The sequence below is a fragment of the Prinia subflava genome, chromosome Z (genome assembly GCF_021018805.1).
Source record: "Prinia subflava isolate CZ2003 ecotype Zambia chromosome Z, Cam_Psub_1.2, whole genome shotgun sequence".
Taxonomy (NCBI): Eukaryota; Metazoa; Chordata; class Aves; order Passeriformes; family Cisticolidae; genus Prinia; species Prinia subflava.
Window position 1 is genome coordinate 87977042 of NC_086283.1, and position 25938 is coordinate 88002979.

Below are 25938 nucleotides of genomic sequence, written 5' to 3' on the forward strand. Positions count from 1 at the left end.
TTGACATTACACAACGTCTTACATTCACTTTTGTCTAAATCACTCATTTGTCTGCATCAATGCATTTTGACCATCCCTCCTGACACAGTACTTCAACCTTTTCAACACTTTGCCCTGTCAAATACACTCTAAACCAGGCCTAGGCCATACTTAGTTTACTAATGGGGAAGAAAGTAGCTGTTGCCAAGCGGCAGAAATGAGGTTTGTTTCAAGGCTTACTAGTTTTGGCAATTTTGGTATTCTTCTTTTAGGTCTTGGACATGGTGCACAGTTCTAGTTTAAGGCCAGGCATCTAGAAGCAGCTCTTGAAAGTAAGTGAAAGCATTTACCTCACAAGAAAAGAACATGTCCAGACAGATCCAACCAGAAGATCACCAAGAAATACTTCAAATTAAACTGCCCCAGAAAAGGTATTAAAACCTGGGACTGAAAAACAAGAAATCTGTGTTTTCAGGGTGTGACATAGTAATTAAAATCTCAAAAAAACCACATAGCTCCTTAACCTATGTGAATGTAGCTTCCTTGCTTTGCATTCAGAACTAACAGGAAGATCAGAGAATATTCTGAGTTGGAAGGATCATCAAGTCTAACTGTTGAGTGGCCCATACAGGGATTGAACCCAAAACCTGAGTGTTATTAGCACCATGCTCTGACCCACTGAGTTAATCTCAGGGTCAAGACAATGGGCTGTGTCTTAGCACACTGTTCTCTTTTAACATTGCACTTAGCACACTAAATTTAGCAGAGGAAAAGGAAAAGGAAAAGGAAAGACTACAATTGCCTCCTATATGTACACTGCATAGTAAACTGTTCAGAATAAAATTTTTGTGTTAGTTAAAGAACGTACTTGGGTGAAATAACTGAAACAGCAGCTCTGATTATCACAATATCATAGAATCATTAAGGTTGGGAAAGACCTCCAAGGTCAGTGAGGCCAACATTTGACTGAACATCTTGTCAACTAAACTATAGCACAAAGTGCTATGTCCAGTCATTTCTTGAACACTTCCAGGGATAGTGAATCCACCACCTCCTTGGGCAGCCCATTCCAATGTTTAACCAACATTTCAGAGAAGAAATTCTTCCTGATGTCCTACCTAAACCCCCCTGGTGCAGCTTGAGGCCATTTCCTCTTATTCTGTTGATAGTATTTTGACTGGAAGTTAGAATTGTTTGTAGCCCTTCTACTGTGGAACAGCCTATAGCCAAGGAGTATGGTATCTACTATTGACTGAATTTGCTAATTCTGAACAAACTTGTGTAATGAACACAAGTAATAACAGGAGCTGTTGTTAGGATTTCCAGGAGGTTTTCTTTAGTCCTCCTTTTCTGTGATTTGACACATTTTTAATTAACAGACACACACTTCTTCAGTATAACAAATGCCTGTGTCAAGGCTGTTCCTGCAACAGAGCTCCCCAGTCATCATAAATCACAGAGCAATGCTGTTTCCTTCCTGATCCTGGGACACAAGGCCTGCCTGGCTGCTTTGAAGTGATCCACCAAAGGCTGATTCACAAGAAGTCAGGGAAAGATAAGCAAATAATGGTTTTTCATATGGTAAGTTCACTGGTTACCTATTACATGGCTTTACAGAACTTCTCTATTCTAGGCCAAGAGCCACAAACCACTTCCCACCTACCCACAGCTCCCAGGCTGCCACAGACAGATGTTTGTCAGTGGGAGAGGCCATCTGGGGCTGCCCATCTTGTGGATGACACGTTCTGGAGATGTGGTAAAGATGTCATGCTGCTGTTCCACAGAAATTGCCTGCTGGAATTATCCAGTAAGAATGGTTCCAGTATGGTTTTGCCTCTGAAATTTGTGCGGATAATGAGAAGACAGAGTTTCTATAGTAGTTGGAAAGAACAAAAAAATAAGGAGTTTATTGAAGGAATTCAGAGCGCTCCTACTTCCTCACTGCACCTTGCAGCACAAACAATTATTTTTTAATTTCCTTTTCCTTTTTATCCCACAACTGACCTTTTCCTTTGGCCATTTCAGCCTTCTGCAAAGCTGACATCTGCGAGTTTTTCCAGGACTGGCACAGCTTATGAAATCAACTGGTATTTACTCCTGGACTAGGTTCTAAGGTGGTATTAGAAGGTGTTGAAATGACAGTCTTGATAGAAATTGAAATCACAGTGCGAATAAATTAACCACTTTATATTGCCAACTTCATAGAAATACTAGAAATACATAACTGAAATCCTGAGATTCTAGACTGGGTAAAAACACCATGATTTTGGTAATTTTATTTCAAATGTCGCCCTATTTTTAACACTCTCTTTACTTTTTTTTTTTTCCCTTTTAAAACATCATACATCCCCTTTATGAATCATGCCTGAAGGAAAAAGAAATCTATACCAGTCACTCTATGCTCTTTCCCCAGATGGAGCTTAGCTGTTTTCCAAACACTCCAGTGTATTCTTGATTTAGCTAACATAATTCAGAATGGCTGAAACCTTGTATTTATGCCAGCAAAGCTAAGATGTGTGATTTTGCCTGCAGGAAGATTTGAAATGCTAACATGAGCTGGTGAGATTCAGTAACCTCCAGCTGAGGAGTCAGAACAAGTTCCTAGAAGGCTTCTCCTCTACTCACTTCTGGTAATGATGCCCTGATGGCAGTAGTTTCTTTTCAGACTTGTTTCTCCTGTTGTTCTGTAAGCAATTCTCCTTGATTCCTGGATAAGTATCTTCTATTAAATCTCTCCTAAACATTAATTTATGCATAGAAGCTTAACAGTATGAAAAGGAAGCAATTAAAACTATGAATTTAGACTCCATATGCAAAATCTGCCGGTTTTCCAACAGTGTAATTTCAAAAAGACAGACTCTCTACAGATGATATCTGCAGTGAATACATTAACAGCATTTTAAACATTTATCTTTCCTGATAAAACAAACCTTACAGGTTACATACAACTCCTAACTTTGCTCATTAAGAATACCTAATTATCAAACATTGCCAACTTCCTTTACTCTACTGTCTGAGGGGCATTTTTACCAAGAGACAACATCACTGTATTTAGACAGAATTGTCTATTGTCTCTCTTTAATCACTTTTGTAGACTTTTCTTCAGTTTTCTATATCTTTAATTATTGTTAAATTTGTCATCTAGTCTGTCATAAATATACATCTTGGTTGGAGAAATACTCTGCTATAAAAATTGAACAGTATTGAATAGAACCCTTATCCTTCAATTCCCCTATCTATTAAGAATGAGAACATCATCCTTGTATTGTGAACACAAAATAATGAAGAGAATAGAATCATTAGTCCATGGCTTTACAGTGGAATAAAGCTTGAGTAAAGCTTTGAGCAAAGATAAAATAGAGAAAATCCTGCTCTTTAAACTCTCTGCCTCAGTGCCTGTCTCCAAAGAAGAGGAAAATAACACAGCCATATTTCAAATTTGGATTAGGGAATGACTGCAGAGATGAAAAATTCCAACACTGGATAGTGAATCTGGGATCTATAACATATTACTAGATTTTCTATAACACATGAGAATTTAAGTACTTGTTACAATTGGTTTCGCTGCAAGTCTTTCAGCTATTACTTACCAAAAGTAACTATGGATGTTTTGCTCTGAATATTACTATAGTAAAACAGTCTGTTAGCCTAACAGACTCTCTAATTCTGTCTCTTTCTGAAGAACTCTTACCCAGTTGAAAAGTTCACCTTACCATATCAGTTATTTTTGTTTAGAATATATTAACTTTTTGTTCTTAATGGAAGCCAGTTAGAAAAATGAGGGTGAGAGGTTAAACATACATCTGGTCTCCCTATTTAACATAGAGGTTTATCTTTTGCATGTTGCTGATGATAATTTAGAAGGGAGGGGGGCACAAAGGAAAAGCACATTTGTATATTTTTCTGTTATGAAAACGGCAGCCTCCATTTTTCATTTGACATATGAAATAGCTGTGCCATAAAAGCCTGTGCTTTTCAGCTTTGTGTTTAACTGTTGGAGCCAAGAAAAGGAGGTGAAGAAAAAAGACAGATTTTACTTGGGCTGCTAGGACATAGTAAGCTATAGCAAGCATGGCTCTCATTATGCTTAAGTGAATTAGTCTGTTTCCTTTAAAAAAAGGAGGGGGGTAAAAAAGGAGAGATTAACAAGCCACCAAGGACCTGCTGTAAGACTTTGACACTTTTAGTGGCTTGTGACAAATGACTTGTGAGTATTAGCTCTCCTTCAGAATCAGAAAACAAATCTACCATTTGGATAAGGAATGCAAAAAAGAAAAAGAAAAAAAAAAAGAAAAAAAAGAAAGGAAAAAAAAGCAACAGCAACAAAGTCTGCTACAAGGTCATGCTGACTAGGACTCATTACTAGTGGAACAAGAGAACTGAAGAACAGAAAAGTTCTTTAACTGACTAAACTCTGAAATTGCTTTTGGATGTCTTGAAGTCTCTAACATTTGTCATCCTTTCCTAGGTAAAGAGTATGTTACAGTCCTTCTGAAAGTACTCATGTGTTCAAATATTGCAACAATACCACATATTTCTACTTATTCTCAAGAGGTGTTTTGGCCCTGGGATCAGCTTAAAGGCTCTCCTCTGCACTCATTCCAAGAGCTTAATATCTTTCTTGTGCTGGGGCAAAATATAAGTGTGCTTTTCAGTCAGGCCTCTACAGATTCTTTGGAAACTTCGTTTTATGTACTACACTAGCTGCACTGTCCTGCAATCTACCCTTGCATTGTCAGTATATCTGAAAAGAGAATTTTGCATGTAGAACTTCGATAGCTTAGCAAACAAAACACATTTATAAATTAAGAAATTATATATATATGTACTGGCTCTTGGGAAAGATGAAATATTCTGAAACCTTAATGAAAAAATATTTAGTCGAAACCCCAACATTAAGAGTATTAGAAAATGCCAGGTGCAGTTGACTCAAACACCAAAATTAAGTTCACTTCCCCATTATGGGTTTAATGAAATCTCATCTATAACTTCTTGCATAAAGTACAAGGTATTAGAAAGAATTAATATTTTTCTCTACTGGGTTTTTTGGCTAATCATTACATAGTTTTTGAGTCTGCATTGCTATGTGAGCACATGAATGCAGACCTCACACATGTGACTCCTTTTTAAAAGATTTTGAACTGTGATTAAGGTTTGGAGGTCCCTGGCTAAGAGGCCTGACTCCACTTCCTCCAGTGGCCATTTTTTATAGCATTATTGAACTTAATTGTTCAGACAGCACTAAAAATCTTTATTAATATAAGCATTGTGTTTTTATTTAAAAATATCATTTGGAGTGAAAGAGTTACTGTAATTCCCTTGGTATTGAAAAGCTGTATCAGTCTTTACTTTGTCCTTAGTACAGTTGGAAACAAAAAGGCCTTGCTGACCTTTATGGTCTACTGTGTACATGTATAAAATTAACAAAACCAGGAAAAGGAAGAGCTCCAGAAAAAAATGAATATAGATATTTTACAAGAGTGTTTGTCTCTAAATACTCATCTTTGCAAAATATTTCCTGTTTCATAAAGAGAATCAGCTGTAAGCAGAGAGCACAAACGCATGTGTGGCAGAACTAAAGGAATAAAGCAAGCATGGTGAATTTTGAGCAAATCTGGATAATGCTTTGAGGAATTATTTGGTGTGTGGTCTGAGGCAAGAAGCCACAGAGAGGCGGAAGTTAATCTTATGTACTCCCCAGCTGCAGATATGTCTTTTTGAGAGCTGACTGCAGCAGGAGAAACTGAAGAAATGACCAAGAGACCAGATTAATTCCACATGAGCCAAGTGTCAGCCTCATTATAAGTGTTTTCACTAAAGTTGAAAAGACTTTAACTTGGATGGCTGTCATTTCAAAGCAAAGTTGTGACATGTAGAAGTAATTGTAATAAATTAAACTGAAAGAATAATGTCTGTGACACTAAAGGGGAAGTATCAATAATTTAAAAAATGGTAGAAAATAACTAAAACACAAATAAATAATTGCAATAGGTTAATTCCAATAAATTGAAAACATTTCAGGGAAATAAACGCACTTCCAAAAATACACAATACTTTAATACGAGAAATATTAGGAGGATATCACGCTCAAATTTCTTTCACTGATAGGCCTGACAGTAAAGACAGTGAAATAACAATTATATTTTAACTGTTTAATCATGGAAATCATACAGATCCTTGCGCTGAAACACCATAAGGTTTATACCCTGAAAGCAAAAGAAATTTTAACATTGCTTGTAATTACAAAGTCCATGCAATAGAAACAGATCCAGCTTTACAGTACAGATCCAATATGTGCCTTCACTCAAGCTATTTGGTTAGGAGCTATTTTGACATTAATTTTTGTTTTATGTTATACAAAAAAATCTTTTGGGTAATTTTGGAAGAATGCTTGCAAGAGGGGTTATATTGTAATACATATTTTTTTGAGACTTAAGAGTTTGAAAGACAAAGATACTTTAGTCTGACAGAATTAAGAAGTAGCCTATTCTTCCCTGCTCTATAGAAAGCCAAAACTGCTCTTACTATTCTTTATATACAAACCTTTCAGTGAAGAGGATGATTACCCTCTGGGTGTTTAGTTGTTTTTTTTTTTCCTGGCACTCATCTTGATGTTACTGGTGTGTTTCACAAATAATTGCCTTTCCTAACACCCTTGCTTGTGTAGGAAGTATTGCTAACTTCATTCTATAAGCAGCAAAGAGCTAAGGAGAAATTAGACTCAAATACTCTCAGAAATTTTGAGGTAGAATGGATAACCAACATAAATGATATTATTTCCTAATACTTTATGGAATTCCATAGACACAAAGTTTAATTCCTGCAGATTATCCTTATGCCAAACTGTCCAGTCTTCTACCCTCTCCCTTTAAGCAGATTCCTATGTTGTGCTACTTGACAATCCCCATGAGGACCATTAGTTACTCTGAGGATTCCCTCAGTTTCCATTATCCCCTTGGTAGTCTCACAGCAAAAGGTGAAGGACAATCATTCCTGCAATCCTACATCATTACTCTAGTCCGTACCTGCTTCAGTCTTGTTTTGAGAAAAAAACCCACCATAGTCATTAAGAATCTTTCTGAAGTTCAAATACCCTGCAATCTCTTCTATAAATAAAGCTGGTGTTGGACTTCTTTCCCAGACAAACTCAACCGAATAGCTGTTCTGTGAAGTATTTCACAGTATTCAGATGAAAAGTATTTTCTCATCCAAAGCCCTATAGCAAGGTTTTTTATACACTGCATTTACTTCAGACAGTAATCTTTCTGCCTTCCATAGAGTGTTCCTAAAATGTTTTTAGTATGTTGGCGCATTCAGTCTTGTAGTTCCTTAATATACAGTAATCACCACTTTTAAGCAATCAGCAGTTGCTGTTCTTGACTGGTTTTTGTCACATGTGAAGAGGAAGTACCAAGGAATAACTAATATAGAGTTGCTACGTAGTTTAAATGCCATGGCATGTACAGGCAGGGTTCCAATTGCCACTCCTCAGGCTATTCAGAGACAGAAAGCTGTGAATGAAATGATCTGTTCATAGCACCTGGAGCACAGATTTCTTTTTAGCTTTGTTACCCTTTCCCTGTCCTGGATCATATGCCACTGTATGTCAGAAACAGAGAACATCATCATTCCCAGGGTGGATGGAATCACCTGTCTGCATGATCTCAGCATCTCCCTCCACCACTCTTGGCCTAGGAGTAGGGTTGCCGACAAAGCAAAACCCAAGAAAAGCAGCAAAACTGCTTATGTTGAATCTACCTTTAAGCCTCAGAAAGGGCGTAATTTGTACCTCATCTAATTTTCTATTAGCTGATTAAGTGGTGTAAAGTGTACTCATTGGAGTAAGAAGTGAGTCATTGCTTATGTGAGCTCACAGGTGTTTAGAAGCAGAGGTCATGCTGCTTTATGAATAAAAGCTATCAGACATGACATTAAATGTCACTGTTCATAAGAACTGGACTTGCACATGGGATTTGATCAGCATCTTCACCTCTAAGAAGCTGAAACAATCACAATTTCCTTCCATTTCTTACATTCTACTCACTTTCTAAGCAATTTCTGTCAGAACCACATGAAGTGAAAATTTAAAGAGCTTGCAATTGTTTGTATGTCAGAATACCTGGTGAAACTAGGTTTGTAACAATTTACTGCTCCAATTTACACATGCTGGTGCCTTAGCTCTTCAGCCAAAATACAAACTGTTGACCCAGCTACTTGTAAGGGTAGCACCAAAACTACACATGTATCTTGTATGGGAGGTTATCTTTTCAGCATCTGAAGAGACAGAGTAACCAAGCCTAGACACAGAAGCAGACTAACCCCACCTTGGATGATGAGCTTAACTCTAGACTCTTCTTCTGCATCTTTTCATGTTACCATTAATTTTGCAGTTACAGATCCTCAGTGAGCACAGAATTTCTGTGTTGCAGTTATTAGCACTGGTGTTTTGACAAGGGAAAGGTGTCCTGTCATCAGAATGTGAACCACATGCACCACCCTGCTTCCTCTGAGACAGGGCAGAGGGGCAGAGTCATGAGCCCAGGTTACAGTTCAGGGGAAGGTTTTCATTAGCTTGTCTCCAAGGGAAACGTGCCACAGGTACTAAGATCATTCATGAGGATGAGAGGTACTTCCAGATCAACTTCCAGACTGCCCTGTGCAGGATCAGAAGTTGGCCACAATAGTCATTATGAGACCTTCTGACTTGGGATATTAAACAGTTCTATGGCTTTATAACATGGTTTACGCTTTTGGTGTTTACGTTCAGGAAAAACCATAGAGCAAAATAAGTATCTGGGAAATAAATGAGAAAAATCCTTTTTCTGTTGGGGTTAAAAGACTGCTCCAGAGAACAGCAGAAGCTTTAGCATCTCCTAAGATGTAACAATAAAATTGTGAAAAGAATACAGTAAACATGCAGTCTTATAAAACATTAATTTTGTTAAATGCAGTCATCTCCCATTCTAGACCACATATTTTCCCTTGCTCACTGCAGCAACAACCTTGTAACTATGTCTCTGTTTCAAATCTTAACAATAAGCTTGCAAAGTATGACATATTTGATAACACTAAACATACTAGCAAGCAAAATGGTCTATTCTACCCTACTCCATGCTCCAAAAATCAAACTGCTTGGAACTCTAGAGTACATTAATGCAACAAGGTACATATTATATGTACCTTGTATATTTGTTAAGTCAATACTGAATTTGTTATCAGGAATAAAGCAGGTTATTAATCCTCTTGGGGAGGATAAAATGAAGAAGAAAACCCTAGAGCAGGTACCAAATAGTATCTAATATCTAGAGAATAGGGTCGGAGAAGACACAAAGAAATTTGGAGTGGAAAGTTTGTACCCTAAAACCAAGCACATACTTTTACATAAATTCAAAAGGCAACTTAATGTCTTCATAGTTTCAGTCTGTGAGCAAACAGATGTTACAGTGAGATCAGACAGGACAACTCAACATTGCTGGCAGTTCACAGCTGCCAAAAGGGGCAAGCCACGCTCCCCCTCTCCCCAGTTCTCTCCCACTCATGACACATGCTGCCCCTATTTCTTTCTTGTCATCCTTTCTAGTACTGATCTGGTACTTGTCACACATCCCACCCACTTCCTCTAATGCGGGCACAGTATCATTGATTTATACCCAGTCTCCACTTAGCACTGTGCCTTAATTCCAATTAAATAACGTCCTGAATGATTCCAAAATGCTTCAGCTTTCCCTCCCCACCTCCCACACATGCTGACTACAGCTGCACAACTGTGTGTCAGGAACCTAAAAGAAAACTTACATTTCATTTATTTCTATGCAATGTTTGAACCTCTAATATCAGGGGCAGAAGAAAGAAGAGCAAAGAGACTCCTCACAATTATCCCCCTGCCCCCACAACTCCCTCGTTTTCACTGCTGCTCCCCTTGTAGGAAAACAAGTCAGGAATGGCAAAAAACAACTAGCTGTCCTTCACATATGTTTTCCACCATGAAAGGAACAGGCATCATATTGCTTTCCTAAATCAAGGTTTATGAAAGATCTGATCTTTATTTTTATATAACATTCACAATCATTTATGTTCCTACTATCCGTAACCTTTTCCTCTCTTTGACAACAACAAAAAATATGAAAGAAGGGAAAGAGAAAAGGAATAAAACTATTTGGTGGAGTTTCAACATTTCCTTTTTTCTTGAAAGTCAGCTTCTATGTGTGTGAAAATTCCTCTTTAACTGTAGAAGATATACATTACTGACAGATTATTTAGAGGTAAATGTGAAAGGGGACAGGCTAATAATTCTTTAGGCTAACTATAAAATAGGGGAATGCTTTACAGCTGACATTGTGAATATATCAACCCAGTAATTGGGTGCACGTGTTAGTAGCAGTAAAAAGGCACTGTCCAGTTGTCCACCTTACATGGGAATCTACTTTGAGCGTATTCCTTGATTTACTGTTGCAATTAGAACTGAATGTTCAAAGAAAGAACACAAGTGACCTAATTTAAAAACAGTGCCTTTAAAGCCACTATTTAGTATGAGACTTGGGTTGCCCGTAACCATTTCTTTCCCCTGCAACTTCCATTTGTTGCACTGTACTCATGAAGCACCAAAATCAATTTTAATAATCTGCACAATTAATTAATTCAGTTTTAATATCCATTTAGTGATTAAGGATTTAGCCACTTCCTCCTAACTCCTACCCTTGAAGATTTTAATTCTCTTCATAAACACAGAGAGCTTTCCCAGGCTGACTTTTCAAAACTTCATGAAACACTGTTTCCTGTCTGCTTTTTACTATGTTGTAACCAACAGAGATGTTTTACAATAAATTGGCACAAGAACCAGAAGCAATTAGGGGAGCTAGGGAAAGATCCCTCCAGTTAACAGAACTAAACCTTGCAAGCACCCTTGACTACTTTTCCGTGTTAAAGCATCTCAGCAATGAAAGGATGCAAGATAGCCAAATATCACATAAAAATAAACTGTTGAAGTAAAAGAAAGAAAATTTGTTTGACAGGTACACACAGTTAGACTAGTGGCACTAATACACCTACCAGCTGAGAAACAAACGTGCTAAGATTAACTAAACCTGTCCTCCATTTCTCATCTGGTAGTTTGGTATTCACAGCCTGAAGTGAGCAAGGGTTACTTTTCCATGCAGCCTCATCAAGCTGACTAGTTGGCAATGCTGATAAACAAAATATTTGTGTTTTTCCAAGTGACAAAGAGGCCATTAGATGATACACCCCAGAATATTAGGATAAAGTAGTTCAGTAACATATACAACTGCAAGCAGTAGTAGCAAGTGTTTAAATGACAAAGCTGAAATTTCAATCTGGTGCTGCTTTGGGGAAAAAGACAGTGCAAGAACTTGATTCAAAAAGCTCTCCACAAAATAGAAAACAAAGTTTTGTCATAACATATCAATATCAAGAAGGAAGTATATAAGAAATCCCAAGCTGACCAAGTAATTTCTCTGCTTTGGTGACACTATCAGCCCAAATACTAAGCCTAAAAATAGAAATACATTATTTACATATACACTTTTTCCTATTTAGAATCTTTCTTGTGCAGTCATATTGCTTTCTCAGAGGAATAGTCAGCAATCTATATCACGTGAATTGTTGCTCATGTTCATACAGGTACCTGCAATTTTTAACTTAAGACACAGGTTAACAAGATTTACCATAGAAAAGTTTTTCCTTTTTTTACATGAAAGGGTCTCTGCAATAAATGAGAACTCCCCTATTGCAGGATCTGATCTGACTTTCATTTGAAGTGAAAAGGCCCCTATTCACACACCCAGTTCAAAGACATCTGAAAGTCATCTTAAAATGCCTTATTTCAAAACAGAGGATCTTATCCTATGAGTGAATGCATCCAAGATGTTTCAGAAGTGTAAGCACATTCTATACTGCTCACTCAGCTAATGCCATCTTCAAGGGAAGTTTTGACCGAGCCACTACCTGTGAACCCTCCCATTAAAACAGAAACATGGCATCTATAAACCTGTTTGTCCCTTGTTTTCTTTCTTCTGGGGTTTTAGGAACAGACTTCCATTTGCTCCTAACTCTTGGGATTTTTTTTTCCCAAGTGGCTATAAGTTAGATTTATGAAGACAAAAAGACTTCTTACAACTGTGTATTTTGAAAAGATTTACGGCAGGGCTACAGTATCAGCATGGAGGGTCCACAAGGCAGGAATGCAGTAAGGGCAACAGGAGAGTGTCATGTAGATATTAAATAGTACAATTCCTTCCACATTCATAATTCCTAAGTGCCTACGGTTTTGTACTGCTGGCTATAAATTATATAACTGAGTTCTACAGACAAAAAACAAACCAAACAAAAAAAAAAAACCCAAAAACAAACCCATAAACATACCCACAACAACAGCAACAACAAAACTCCTGAAAGTGAGAAATCATGTCCTTTAGAACATAAACATTTCACACTAAGGAGCCTATGTTTCAAATTACTTCACTCATTATTATTTCCTATTTTAAGTATTTTGATTGGTAAAGCCATAAAACAGAACTCTTTAGAGATTAAACCAGCAAAACACTAACCAGTCTTCAGAAAAACAGTGGAAAGTTCTAACATTAATTTACAAACACATATGATATGGAGTCAATAATCCCAAACCATTCGTTTACAAAATGTTCAATAGCAAAATGGTATATTTTACCAATTACTTTAATCTGCTTGGAGCTTCATAACTGATGTTAAGGTACCTACGGCACTTTATTATTTTTCTGCACCAGACATATGGCAAAAAAGAGTTCAAATGAAGTATACTTAATCAGAATGCATTTAATGCTACTTTTCTGCATATAACCCAATCTATAATACAAATACCTATTTATATGTCACGTAAATATGCACACAATTAAAATCCTCATTAGTAATGTTCAGCCCTTCTAGTAGTTGAGTGGTTGTTTACAATCTTTTGGGCTAAAGAATGAGGCTCAAAACTCTCTTGCTTTCATTCACTATATTGTTAAGCTTATCCCACGCTAACCAAAGCAAAACCAAAGACTTATCAGGGACTTCAAGAGTTCCTAAAGGTTAGTATAAAAGATAATTGAATACTCAGAAGAAAAGCTCAGAATAGGTTAGCTTGTGGGAAGTGGCTAATTATTTCTTGCTCGCTCCCCTGACATACATTTTATTCTGCAACACAGTGCCTTTTTCTTGAAATAGTCCACTTGGGTTGGTCAGAAGGCAACTCAATAGAATATTTGCTGGTGCAAGCCCTTTTGGCTTTGCTTGAACTAAACTGTCTCACATAGTTGAGGATGCAGACCCTTCTGTTTGAGCAGAGGTGACACCAGGCAGTGGCTGTGCCGCCATCTACTGTAGGTTTTGCATAGCACTGCTTGGTCTAAAGCCCGCAGGAATCCCTCCAGCAATTCTTCCCACTCATCTCCAGGCTCAGTGACACAGACTGCACTCCCTGAACTTGTACCTGAGTAACAGACTGATCCTGCAGTCTTGGCTCTGGCACAACTCCCTCCACAGACAGAAGGTCAGCTGCTGGTAACGAACTATTCTGTATTTTATTATTGTTCTTCAAATAATAAGGTCTGTCCTGCAAATTTGAAGTTTGTGTGCCCTTATAGTACTGTGAACAGCAACCTTAGAAGTCAACTGAAAATCTTACGGTACTGAGACATACATTCCCGTTTTCTTGATCCAGCTTATCATATATCATGCAGCTTTCATGCATGCCAACCATTAATCACAGAGAGTTTCACCATCTTAATCAAGAGAACTGTCTGTGTGAAAGTCAGAATCTGCACACATGCAGTTCCCTCTCATTTTTAATATATGTCTTAAGTTTCTCTTGGTGATCCCAAAGCTCAAACTATAGTGAAAGCTTTTGAAATTGCTCTTTGGGGGATTTTTGGATGTGTTTGCTTCTCATTTACTGTGTAAACCTCCAGAAAACACTACAGCTCTCTTTCTTTGTGCTTGTGAAGGGCTCTGTCAAGAACAGGGGCAAGGAGCTTCACAGCTGTGCTGCTGCAGGAGAAGGTAGTAGTTGTATTTTGAGGACCAACTTCCAGATGTAAGGAACAACAGAATAAAGTGTCCTACATCTATCTAGTGACAGACACCTCCAGCCATGCCAAGTGCTGCAAGTTCCACCAGGCTTCTGACTAAACAGTCAAGAACCACCTGGTACTCCATAGGTATAGAAAGGATGATGGAATAGTTCCAAGCAATCAAGTTGGAATACAGCTGCCAGAATAAACTTTAATTTAGTGCACTCTACACAATATTTATAGAGCAAATCCACAAATGCTGCTTGAGCCGTTTAAAGGCTGGAGATTAAACTCTGTTTTCTGAATGTTTATTCTGACTTTCTCCAACTGTTCTTCTTACTTGACAGTGCTTAATTGGCAGTGAGCCATGAAAGCTGTTGTCTAATTACACAGCACATCACGAGCTTACAGACCTACTGATAAGGCTTTACTGCAGCATAAATGGATTTTAAACATTAGCATATGAGAAAATTAGCCTCCAAATTAGAATATTTCGGTCTTGTGTGTCAATAGTCACTCTTATTTGTTTAGGAGAACATGGTTTCAGAGGGAGAAACTAATTTTAGAGATTAAATTGCCTGTAATATTAAACAGGCTACAATTTAGTGGCCTCCCTGGCTAACTCTATGCATGGCAGAAATCTATTGACATGTAATTACTTCTTTCAGACCATATAAAAGATACCATATCTTTGCATGGAATCAGTCCAGCTGGGGGTTTTAGCAGTATTATGATAGCACTGCTACACATGATGCTGTGAAAGACGCAGATTTAGTGACTTCACTTGCAGCATTTTGCTACAAAAACAGCCTTGAATAAAGGCATAATAAATATATTTTTAAATGGTCGCAGACTATGTTTTTACAGAAAACACAATTTTGTACTGCATATTGTAATGACTGTTAACAACACAGAACTCTGACTTCTGTCAACTGGGTGGTAATAGTTTTGAACTGAAGGATGTACACTAAGTCTGCCTTTGTGATGTAAATACAGTAGGGAAGCTACAAGTTTTATGATGATAGCAGTGCTTTCTTCACTGCACATAATTTTCAGTGATAGGATGCAATTATGTATAATAAAGGCATTGTCTTGCTTTTACATGAAACAAATCACATTCTCCTCTCTTTCAGCAGATACTCTGCAGATGTGACAGTAACCATCACTGAGAAAGCCAATTTTCTTTCTGATGCACTGACAGGAAAACCAGGACACACCATGAACATCCCCTCCCATAGTTGTGGGGGGTTGTTCTTGCATGTAGCCTGAAAAGGTAGGAAGACGTATACGCGCATTTCAGTATATTCTTCCTCTTCTTGGCAGGATTTTGCAAAAGTTTAAGCATGTGGATAAGTTTACTCACTGACCAATTCTGCTGGCTAAGTGGGACTGCTCAGATGTGTAGTTACTTCCATGAGTACACTGCTGTCAGAGCGGGCACCTTACAGCTCTTTTTGGCAGCAGTGTGCTATACGGAACAGTTTGATGTTCTGAGAGATGCATGCAAAGCTTCCAGAATCCCTTTTTAGGGGTGCTGTTCTCCTCCAAATTCAAAGGTAATCTAAAAAACACCATTCTAGGACCTCATTCCACACAAATTCATCAAAGTTAAGCCTCCCTCATGGCTCTGTCTCTTAAGAATTTACCTTTCTATGAAATACAGAAAGAAAGGTGGTAAGTTCAGCTGCTTTGACATCTAAGGCATTTACCAATATTAGAGTGCATGATAAAGCATGAAGTTGCAAGGTGGAGCAAGTGAAGCCAACACGTGATACTTCAGCCCTTTTCTCACTGTTTGTAAGGTTATATTATGGGTATTTACTAGAAATACAGCTGAACACTAACAGCAGTGTCTATCATACAGCATGGCAACCTGCTGAAGTACTCCACATTTTACACATTAGCTAGCAAGGGATCTACTTAATTCACTTTCAGCTGTTTTAATTTAACAGCAGATTTATTCCTGGGTTTATCTGGATTTATGTAAAACAACAGAAGAACCAAAATGTGGTTCTTTACCAGCAAAGAAGGTCTTAAAGTTTCCTCGGGTTGCATAACAGAGCTTATTCTCTCAGCATGTTCCTATAGTGGGACATAGTCACTTAAGATTTGCAAGAGAAAGCAATAATTGTGATTTAGTACAGTTCAATTTGAGATTGAACAGGCAGGAAAACTAAGTAAAGGGTACATTTCTAGTGCTAGCAGCCAAAAATACACTATCAGAAGCATGCTATTACTAAACATCTAATTAGTTCTAGAGAAAAGCTCGAAACTTCAGCTATGGAGACTGCCGTATGACTTTTGCTCTGAAATAATTTATTAAAAAAAAAAAAAAAAAAAAAAAAAAAAAAAAAAAAAAAAAGTAAGAAAAGGACAATGAAACGCGTGTGAGGTCTGTGGGAAGGCAGCCCCAGATGTTTACAATGGAGCGAGTAGCGGTATAGCGGCGCTGCAGCCCAGCACCGCCTCCGCCGCTCCGCGGGCGGCAGCGCGGCCGCGCACCGGCTCCCAGCGCCGCGGGCATCCCGAGAGCGCGGCCGGGCACGGCGGACCCCGGCCCGCAGGAGAAAACACCCCTGCCCCGGAGCGGGCAGGAGGGAGCGCGCAGCGGGCGGCTCGGGGAGAGGAGCGTGCGGGCAAATCGATTAATTGTTCCAGTGCAGCGCTCTCGTCAAGGCACTCTAATGACAGGGGATAATGATTTTCAGATTCGGGAGACAATATCCCCCACACACTCCCTGCCACTTCCTTGCAAATCTTTCTAATTTGCTCTTCTGCGGGGCGAAGAAACAAACGGTGCTCAGCGAGGCCATTTGCAAAACAAATGTAACCGGAGAGATTCGCAGATACGGGCTGGCGGGGAGCGGCGTCCCCGAGGAGCCGAGCCGAGCCCACCCAGCGCTGCCCTGCGCCCCCTCCCCTCCGCGGCGCCACCTCTCCCTTCCCTCCCCGGCCCGGGGCTCGGGCGCTCGGCCCGGGGGCAGCGGCCCCCGCCCGGCAGCGCGGCGGCGGAGCCGAACTTACTGAACGGGCAGTTCTCCTTCTTGGTGCCGCTGACCTTGCCGTTCTTCTCGATCTTGAGAAAGTACTTGTTGTAAGAATAGAGCTTCCTCTTGCGCACGTCTCCTTGGAGGTGATTGTAGCTCCGCACGTGTCTCCCCGCACTGGAAGGAGAGGAGAAGGACGAGGGGAAGGAGGAGGATGATGAAGAAGAGGAGTTGGTGGCCTCCGGGGACAGCATGTCCTGGCCGAGGTCATGGCAGGTGACAGGCACAGAAGACACCAAGAAGAGCAGCAGCAAGCAGCAACAAGGCAGGTGGGAAAAGGCTGAGGCACCATTTGTCAGTATCCATTTGCACATTGTACTGAAACTCTGGGCGCTGGAAAATGTCTTATCAAATGAAACATACTGGAAGGGTAAAACCTGGTAAAAGGCAAGTGGAGAGACGGTGGTTGCTGTTTCTGGTTAGATTCCTCTGAGCTCTGATCTGGCCTGAAGTAAGTGCACCAACATCCATAACTCAGGGGACAAATCGCCTCAGAAGCTGCTGCCTTTTAATCCTTCGAGTCCTCCCTCAGAAAAAAAGAGCTGTTGGTTGTTGGTTTTGGTTTTTTTGTTGGTTTTGGTTGTGGTTTTTTTTTCTTTTTTTGGGTGGGGGGGGGTTGCTGTGGTTAATCCTCTTTCCTTTTTCCCTTCCCCACCCCCCCCACATGCACACACACTCCCCAACCTGGTTTGAGACTTTCCAGTAGTTATTTTGTTCTCTTCCTCACTCCTTTCTTCACCATCTTAAATGCAGAAAGGTCTGAAAAATAGATGACAGCAAAGTCAATGACAACAACAAAAACAAAGACTAAGAAAAATAATAACCAGCGGAGAGGGATGCCGGAATGGATTTTTCACACATACACCTTTACACACACGTGCACTCACACTTTGTGGCTTTACACCTTCTTCTGATCCCCACCCTCTTGCCTTTTTGCAAATCCCAAACCAGTTGCACAACTCGTCCTTTTCTCACTGACAGCCCCAGAGGAGGAAGTTTCTTTGTTTTGCTTTGAATTCTCCAGAACAGTATTAAAAAAAAACGAGAGAAAGAGAGGGAGAAATCCCAACTTGTCCCCCCGCCCTTCCTTTCCTTTCCCTCCCCCTTTGGTTGTAAACAGGTTGGAAGCTGTAGCCTAAATGTCAGCGATTACAAGTCAGAGGTGGGATGTGCCTCTGGTGGTCAGCCCTTATTTGCAGGGGGTCAGGCAGTGGTGGGACATCTGAAACCTTTTTGCAGCTGGAGCAAGCGGTGCCTGCTGCGGAGGCAGCCCCGGGAGCTGCCCTCGCTTCCTCCCGGGCTGCGGCAGCCGCGGCAGCCGCCGCCTTCGGCTCGCTGCTAATTGCTCCTAAAGCGTCCTTCTCCTCGGAGCGCCGGCCACCAGCATGGCTTAGAGACTCATGCTTTACTAATTTCCCTGTCTTCCAAGTTGAACCAATCGCCTCCAGGGAGGCTTCCCTCCCCCTTCACTCTTCCCCCACTCTCCCTGCCCCCCCCCCCAAAAAAAAAAAAACAAACCGACCTCTCAACCAACCAAACTCTTCCCCTAAAAGTCCCCCCAAACTAACAAAAACCAACCCCCCAAACCCCAACTTGTTTTCTAGTGGAGGGTTTTATTTTGGTTTTTTTGGCAGTGAAGTGATTGAGAAAGCCACCTGGAGCTTGTTGCCTGCTAGATCTCCCCCTCCCCCCCGCTGGAGGAGGGGTTGGGTGGAGAGGTTGGAAAGGAGTATATACTACAGGCAGACCCTGGAAAAGCAGATTATATGCTGGTCAGAGAGAGTAAAAAGGGAAGAGACATAATTAGCTCCTTTTCCTTCTTCTCTGCCAGCTTCCATGGAGGTCTTTCTCCCTCCTTCAATGAATCACTGATTTCTCGCTTCCGTTGCTGAAATAAAAAGTTCACACTTTAGCCTGCTCTTCCTTTTAAGCGTCTCAAGATTTATTGTGTCTCTTTCCCCACCCTCACTCTCCTTGTCTCAAAAGAAATCAGGGCCCTAAATGACCATTTTCTAATTGCTAACATGAGTCGTTTACTGAATCACGCGTCTGACTTCAAAGCAAAAGGGATTTTATTGGCATTGCAAAGGTTTCCCCATAAAATCTGTCTGAATACTTTGCTGTCTTTTTAATTTTTTTTAAACTAATGCAGTTTCCCTTGCCAGAAAGAAACAATTTTTCCATTTTCAAGGCTATTTTAAGAGATTTTTCATGAAGGGGCATATGTTGTTGGTTTTTCCTATGATTCCATGAGTTCTAGTGGATTTATCATTTCACATACTGAGTGTTATGACAGATTCATATTTCTAGCCCATCTCTGAACTGTCAACTTTCCCAGTAATTAACAAGCATCTTCCATATGATGTACTATCTTTTAGCACCAGAATAAAGCATCAGGAACTGACAGGGTATGGGCAGCATGCAAGCTATTATATTTTAATCAGTATTCAGCGTTGTTAAATATCTGCTTTGGAACACAAGCGGATGGAACATTTGCTAAGAGAATGGAATATCAGGCAAACAGCTACAGAAACACAGTGAGTACCTCAACAAGTAAACACAAAACTTCTTTTACATAAAGGCAGTTAAATAATGCAGCTCAGTGGAATGCAATGGAAAACCTCCTATGTGATTCCATTTGGCATTTGGAGTACATCTTAGTTTAAACAACAGAAAATGCAGGAAGAACAAACAGTTCTAAAATTAGACAGATTCATTAGATTAGGATGTTAAATATATTGTTAACTTCACAACAGAAAGTAGAAATTATTTTCTCCAATTATGGTGTTTATTCTGGAGAGAGTTGGTTCCTAAATTTATGTGTTCAGCTGCTGGGGGTGACATTTAAACAGCCTTAAAAATGAAACCATTTAATGTTAGAATCAATATGTTTTACGATGCTGTTTATGGTACTTCAGAGTATTTCTTCTGCATGTATTTGCACTGAGTGCAAAGCATTTCAGAAATATTTCTTTTTGCAAATCTGATTTAGGCTTCCCGTTTGCCAAAGGCTTTTCCTTTTGGTAATTAATTTTAAAAAAGTAAAGAAGCAAAAACAAAATGTAAAGCAACCCCCTCCTTTCTGTGAATGCCTGACAACTTACATGTGTGTCTACAAATCTTATGTCAATGTTTGAATGCTGCCTGGGTCATGAAGGGTACAACACGTTATTTCTAAAATCAAAGTTATTTTGAATAAAACAGCCTAAATTATGAACAATTTCTAATTGTAATATTCTAATTGTAATATCTTAAAAATTTAGATTTGAAGACATCTTTCTTTTTTATTTTTCTCTTTTTCCTGTCAAATGCTGGAAAACAAAGTGAATCAGCATTTTAGGATCTCAGGAGTTAGGAATAATTTGGGTGTTAAACAGCTATAATTAACCCTGAAAAATGGTAATGTGTTGAATTTACTCAAGAAGAGTTCTTCTTAATCCTATTTCTAGCTCATGACTATGTATATATTGGTTGTAAGATTTTGTGCTTAAGAACAAAAAATTCAACATGTGCAGAATTTCACATACGATCTACTTCTGGCAGGTGCAATATTCAGGGCAGTACTTTAAACTACTGCAACGCATAGAGTCCTTTTCTATCCTGTGTGATGACAAGGAGGGCATTTACAAAACAGAGTCCAAATGAAAAGCTGACATAGCTTTTTAGATTATATCTCATTCTTTTTTCTACTTTCTGTATAGCCTTTCTTTTCTAGCACAGTTGAATCCCTAAATACCCCACTACTTTGTATTGTCAGGTCACCTCTTAGGTTAGCCTGAGAAAGCCTGAGAAAAGTTCCACAGGAAAGATGCACTATTTAACGGAATTCAATCTGTCCCGATAGATTTGAATCACTAACATAAATGTATGAATGTAGATTATATCTCTGTAATGAGGCCTGAATCATTCTCTGTTACTTCAAAGGCCTGAAATTCAACCTTCCTTTTTAGCAGCAACAATCGGACCTTAATGGGTTTCTTTATTAATTGTTCCATTGCTAAGCTTGAAAAGCAGCTACCTTCAGTACAAGTCCTAGACTAGAAATGGTACCTGTTGCTCAAAAACAGTGCTCCTGTTTTGCCTCCTGCACTGCAGTTTTATAAATGATGAATTACATTGACCCATTCAGAATGAAATAACAAAAACACTTTCAAAAAAAATTGTAAAAGGTAGAAAATATATTTTAAGAATTTTATTTTTGAGTTGCTTTCTCTCTAAAGAATGTTCAGGGAAATGAGTTGTACAGGTGAATTTTACCAAAAAATAGGCTAATTTTTTTTAAGAAAAGTACTTATAGCAATCACTTATGTCATGTCTTTGTCTTTTGATCAGCAAGGAGGGATATTTGGGGCTTTTTGGGTTAGGTTGATGGGGGGTTGTTTGTTTGTTTGTTTGTTTGTTTTTATTTTCCCTAGCTAAGTAGATGACTTCAATCAGACAAGGATTACTTTAATATAGTTGGAATAAATTTTGCCTTGCATGGTTTCCTTCAGTCAAAGTCTTATCTTTTTTGGTGATGTTAATAAGTTCTGTTTACGTCTTTGGGTGTTAATATAATCAACTTAACTCCCAGATGTTACTAGCCCCTCAGTTTGGATTGCAAGATTGTGATCATGAACATTCGCTGCTTACAGTACGGTGAGAGATGCACATGCATCTTTTGGTCATGGTATCCAATTCTGTTCTTATTCAAGGTATTGGGAAATTTGCCAGCAATTTCTTTGAGAGAAATTTTGGCCAGGATTGTCACTGCCAGAGAGACAACTCTGCCAGGAGCAAGGTGTAGAATGCCAAATGCCATCAATGGCTCAGATGCCTCCCTCTGTATGTCAGTTCCAAACTGCAGAACCTGCTGTTATTGTAAAACACTGAATCACAGAATCTCAGATTCAATTAAGTTGGAAAAGAATCTGAGATCATCAAGTCCAACTTGTGACTGACCACCATCTTGTCAACCAGACCATGGCACTGAGTGTCACTTTCCTTAAACACCTCCAGGTGACTCCACCACATTTCTGGGCAGCCCATTCCAATGTTTAATCACCCTTTCTGTGGAGAAATCTTCCTAATGTTCAAGCTAAACCACCGTTGGTGCAGCTTGAGGCCATGACGTCTCTTTTTGTTTCTGACTGCCTGGAGAAGAGACCAACCCCACCTGGCCATGAGCTCCTTTCAGGCAGTTGTGGAGAGTGACAAGCTCTCCCTGAGCCTCCTTTTCTCCAGGTTAAACACCCCCAGCTCCCTCAGCTGCTGCTCCCAGCCCTGGTGCTGCAGACCCTTCCCCACTGCCCTGCCCTTCTCTGGACTCACTGCAGCCCCTCAGGGTCTGTCCTGCACTGAGGGCCCAGCCCTGCACACAGCACTCGAGCTGTGGCCTCACCAGTGCCAGCACAGGGGACAATCCCTGCCCTGGCCCTGCTGGCCACACCACTGCTGAGCCAGGCCAGGATGCCCTTGGCCTTCTTGGCCCCCTGGGCACTGCTGCCTCATGTTCAGCTGCTGGCACAGCACCCCCAGGTCCTTTTCTGCCTGGCCACTTTCCAGTCACTCTGTCCTACTCTGCAGCACAAAGTCTCTGAAGTACAAAGAAAAAGCAGTGGCACACAAGCAGCAGCCATCAATCAGACAAGTTGATTTGAGATACAGTGCTGCTTGCTGAAATATTTACACTGTGGTGTTCATGCTTCCTAACAACAGGGACTGAAGGCTATTGCATTTTATCTAATAAAATATGTCTTAAAGTGTGAGGGAAAAAAAACCAGTTTTTTTTTCTAGTGAAAAATCTGCAAAATCACAATTTAATCTCTATGTGTTACCATTTCGTGTACCTCCATGACATTTTAAAAGTGTCAAAGTACTAATATTATTCCAATTTTATCATAGAATGAGGTGTCATATAATCTCTTAAATTGTCAAAGATCAAGACTGCAGGTGATGTAACTCATCTGTGTGTTTGTAACTGGAATAAGAAATATAAAATCAGAACACTATTTTAGCTATCTGTAGCAGGACTTGGTAGTGAGAGCATAATCCTTGGCTCATTATGAACACTCCTTTCGAACTAACTATCCAAAACTGGAGGAGAACTCAGAGTTTAGCAAAGGTTAATAAAATGCATGTTTTACCATTTCTTTTTTATTTCAAAACTGCTTGTATTTTTAGGTCAGGCATAACAGAGACATGGCAAATTAGTCTGAGATAACCAAAAAGGAGTTCAGGTAGAGCTGATTCCACCAGCCAAGAGTCAAGAGTGAGAATGGCCAAGTGCCTGCCCAGGCTGAGGCTGAGTCCTCCAGAGGAGTGAGATGCCACTCTGTGAGATCTGGTGGAAGAACAAGGTGTTGGCTGGGCTAGCACTACCACAGGTGATAGGCAGTGATTAACTGGAATATACCCTGTTTCATGTTCTTCTTTGGAGAAACACAAAAGGTAGCTGCCCTTAGGACTGCACAGATCATCTTCTTGTGAATATAAATTATGGGACCAGGAGGGTTTTGCTGCATTACTTAGATTAATAGTATGTCTGTCTCTCTCATGGATACATTGGCAAATCTGTTTGAATTCCACGCTTCAAGCAAATAATTAAGGAAGTGGTTTATTCTCTCTAAAATCCTAATTATAGTAATTCCCTCAAAATACATTTATAGTTATGTTGTGTCTGTTAAAATAAAAAAAATACAAAGAGATGTGTGACATTTGAAAATATCTGTTTGAATTTTGTTTGGTAAATACAGCTATTAAAAGAAGAATAAGAAATAACTAAAAATGCATTCTATGAAGGTCAGCAAGAGGAGAATACAGACCCCCAGACACTGAGCTGCAGTGCCATAAGTAGCTATGTGTGTGGGTTGGACAATGACAGTGTTTAGTAATGGTCTGCTGGCAGCCAGTTTTGCATAGTCTGTGGCACAAATGTAATCAAAAAGGCAGTATTTTCAAGGAGGTACTTTAATCTTAGAGGATTTGTTTTTTTTTTTTCATACTACCATGAATGAGGACCACTTAGATTTTCCTATAAATATGAGCAATTGAGAACAAGCCAGCCAGAAAAAGGCAAGAAGAGGCAAATGTCCATTAGGCCTTTGCAAATTATTTTCTCTTCCCACTCAGTGTCATCTAAGCCTACATTTTCCATAGAGATTCCTACTAAAGCTTTGAGGAAATACTTCATGCATTCTGACATACTTTCCACATGAACCTATACACCTATGAGTGTTCTATATAATGTGTAATGGCAACAGTAATGTTTCCCCTCCTCCCCTTCCCTGCTACTGTTTTATCTAACTATTTATATAACTTTTTCTCAAGATAAACTCTAAACATTTTCACTAGTCCAAGATCCAAACTTCAGCTGGAACAAGGTGTAGGTTCATTGGTGACACTGAAGCTTCCATTCCCTGGAAGAAACTTTCTAGAAACAGAGATAATACGGATGGTACTCAAATGTCATCTTTGGGTCTTTGAATGGTGTCTGTTTACTAAGAAAAGGGTGGATGGGGTTTTTTTGGTTGTTGTTGCTGTGGGTTTTGTTTGTTTGTTTGTTTGTGTTTTTGTTAGTTCTTTTGTGGGGGATGTAACAGGTAAAACAAAATGTTATATGTACTTTTTCTCAGAGGTATGTACCCTGAAAGGTGCCAACTATCCAGTAGTCTACCTGGATCCAAACACAATCCCTTTTAGAAAGGCAACAAAGCCTTAGTAAAACTCCACAACTCCACCCTTCTTGAGTGCTACTGAAAGGGAGTGAATAAGTCACTTCCAGGCTTTGCTCGTGGAACTATTTGAAATAGAGTTGACAGCTAGGAACATCAGCCCAACAGCTGAACACACTTGCCTCACCACAGGCGACCAGGGTAGCCAGCTGGGCTCCCTCTGAGTTGGTTAATAGCTCACACATTGCAGGGGGAGCTCACACATTGCCTCCTCTTTGTCAGTTAATTTGCAACAGTCACTGGGATAACTTCTGTGAGTAAGCACCTCTCAGCGTGAGGAAGGGAGATGGAAGTGAGCCCTTGGCTAGCAGAGAAGTCTGTGGCACGGCCGAGAAGGAAGGGACAGCTCCCCATGTCTCCTGCTGAGCAGGCAGGGCTGGAGCTGCTGCTAAGCCCGGCTGGGCAGGTGTCAGCCTTCTGGAGCGTGGCATCACCCGGGAGATGTGCAGCACGGTGTGTCTCATAGGGAACATTCCACCTGCATTTCCACATAACTGCTGAGCAGCGTTGGACACCACCTTTCTGAAGACTACTTTTCCCATATGTATGACAAACCTGTCTCACCAAAGATACCATGAAGGCAAGAACCAGAAGTGGAGTCAGCTCGAACACAGAGGATTTTTTTGTAAATGTTTTGCAGTTAGAACATGCTAGTACACTTAATACTACATGTAAGAACAAGATGACTCAGATATAATTGCCCAGCTAGATACACTCTTATTATTTAGTCCTGGATTTCAAAAAAAATAGCCCAACTCTACTGTTTTCTAGTCTCTGTATCAAAGAATGAATCCCGCAAAGTCCCCTTATTGCTGAGTTGTGCTTTTCTAAAAGATGATTTTCGTCTGTTATAGAGTACTCTCCAGCTGCGGATTATGGTTTTGAAAATGCAGCTTAATTAGTTCTATGTTTATTAGCAGATTGTTTAGCTTTTTATTAAGATCAAACACAGAGAAAAAGGATAACAATATGGTATCTTCTTTCCAGCATTATTTAAAATGTTTGCAGCATGTTAAAGATTTAAGCAACTCTCTGAAGAGCAGTCATCCATTCTGCAAGGCTTAAGGAGATTATTTTTCTTTATAGCATATGGGTAACAACTGGCCACACAGATCCAAATCATTGCAGAACTTACCATGTTGCTAGTTACTGATGATA

At 39.7% G+C, this 25938-nt stretch overlaps 1 protein-coding gene across 1 annotated transcript in view; it reads right to left on the bottom strand.

Moving 5' to 3' along the window:
* Window positions 1-17743, bottom strand: part of FGF10 (fibroblast growth factor 10) — a 59192-nt gene extending 41449 nt beyond the window's left edge. Inside the window, exon 1 of the mRNA XM_063422672.1 lies at window positions 17046-17743. Within this exon, the coding sequence (XP_063278742.1) occupies window positions 17046-17382 (337 nt within the window). The 5' untranslated portion in view covers window positions 17383-17743. The remainder of the gene's footprint in view (window positions 1-17045) is intronic.
* Window positions 17744-25938: the final 8195 nt, after the last annotated feature.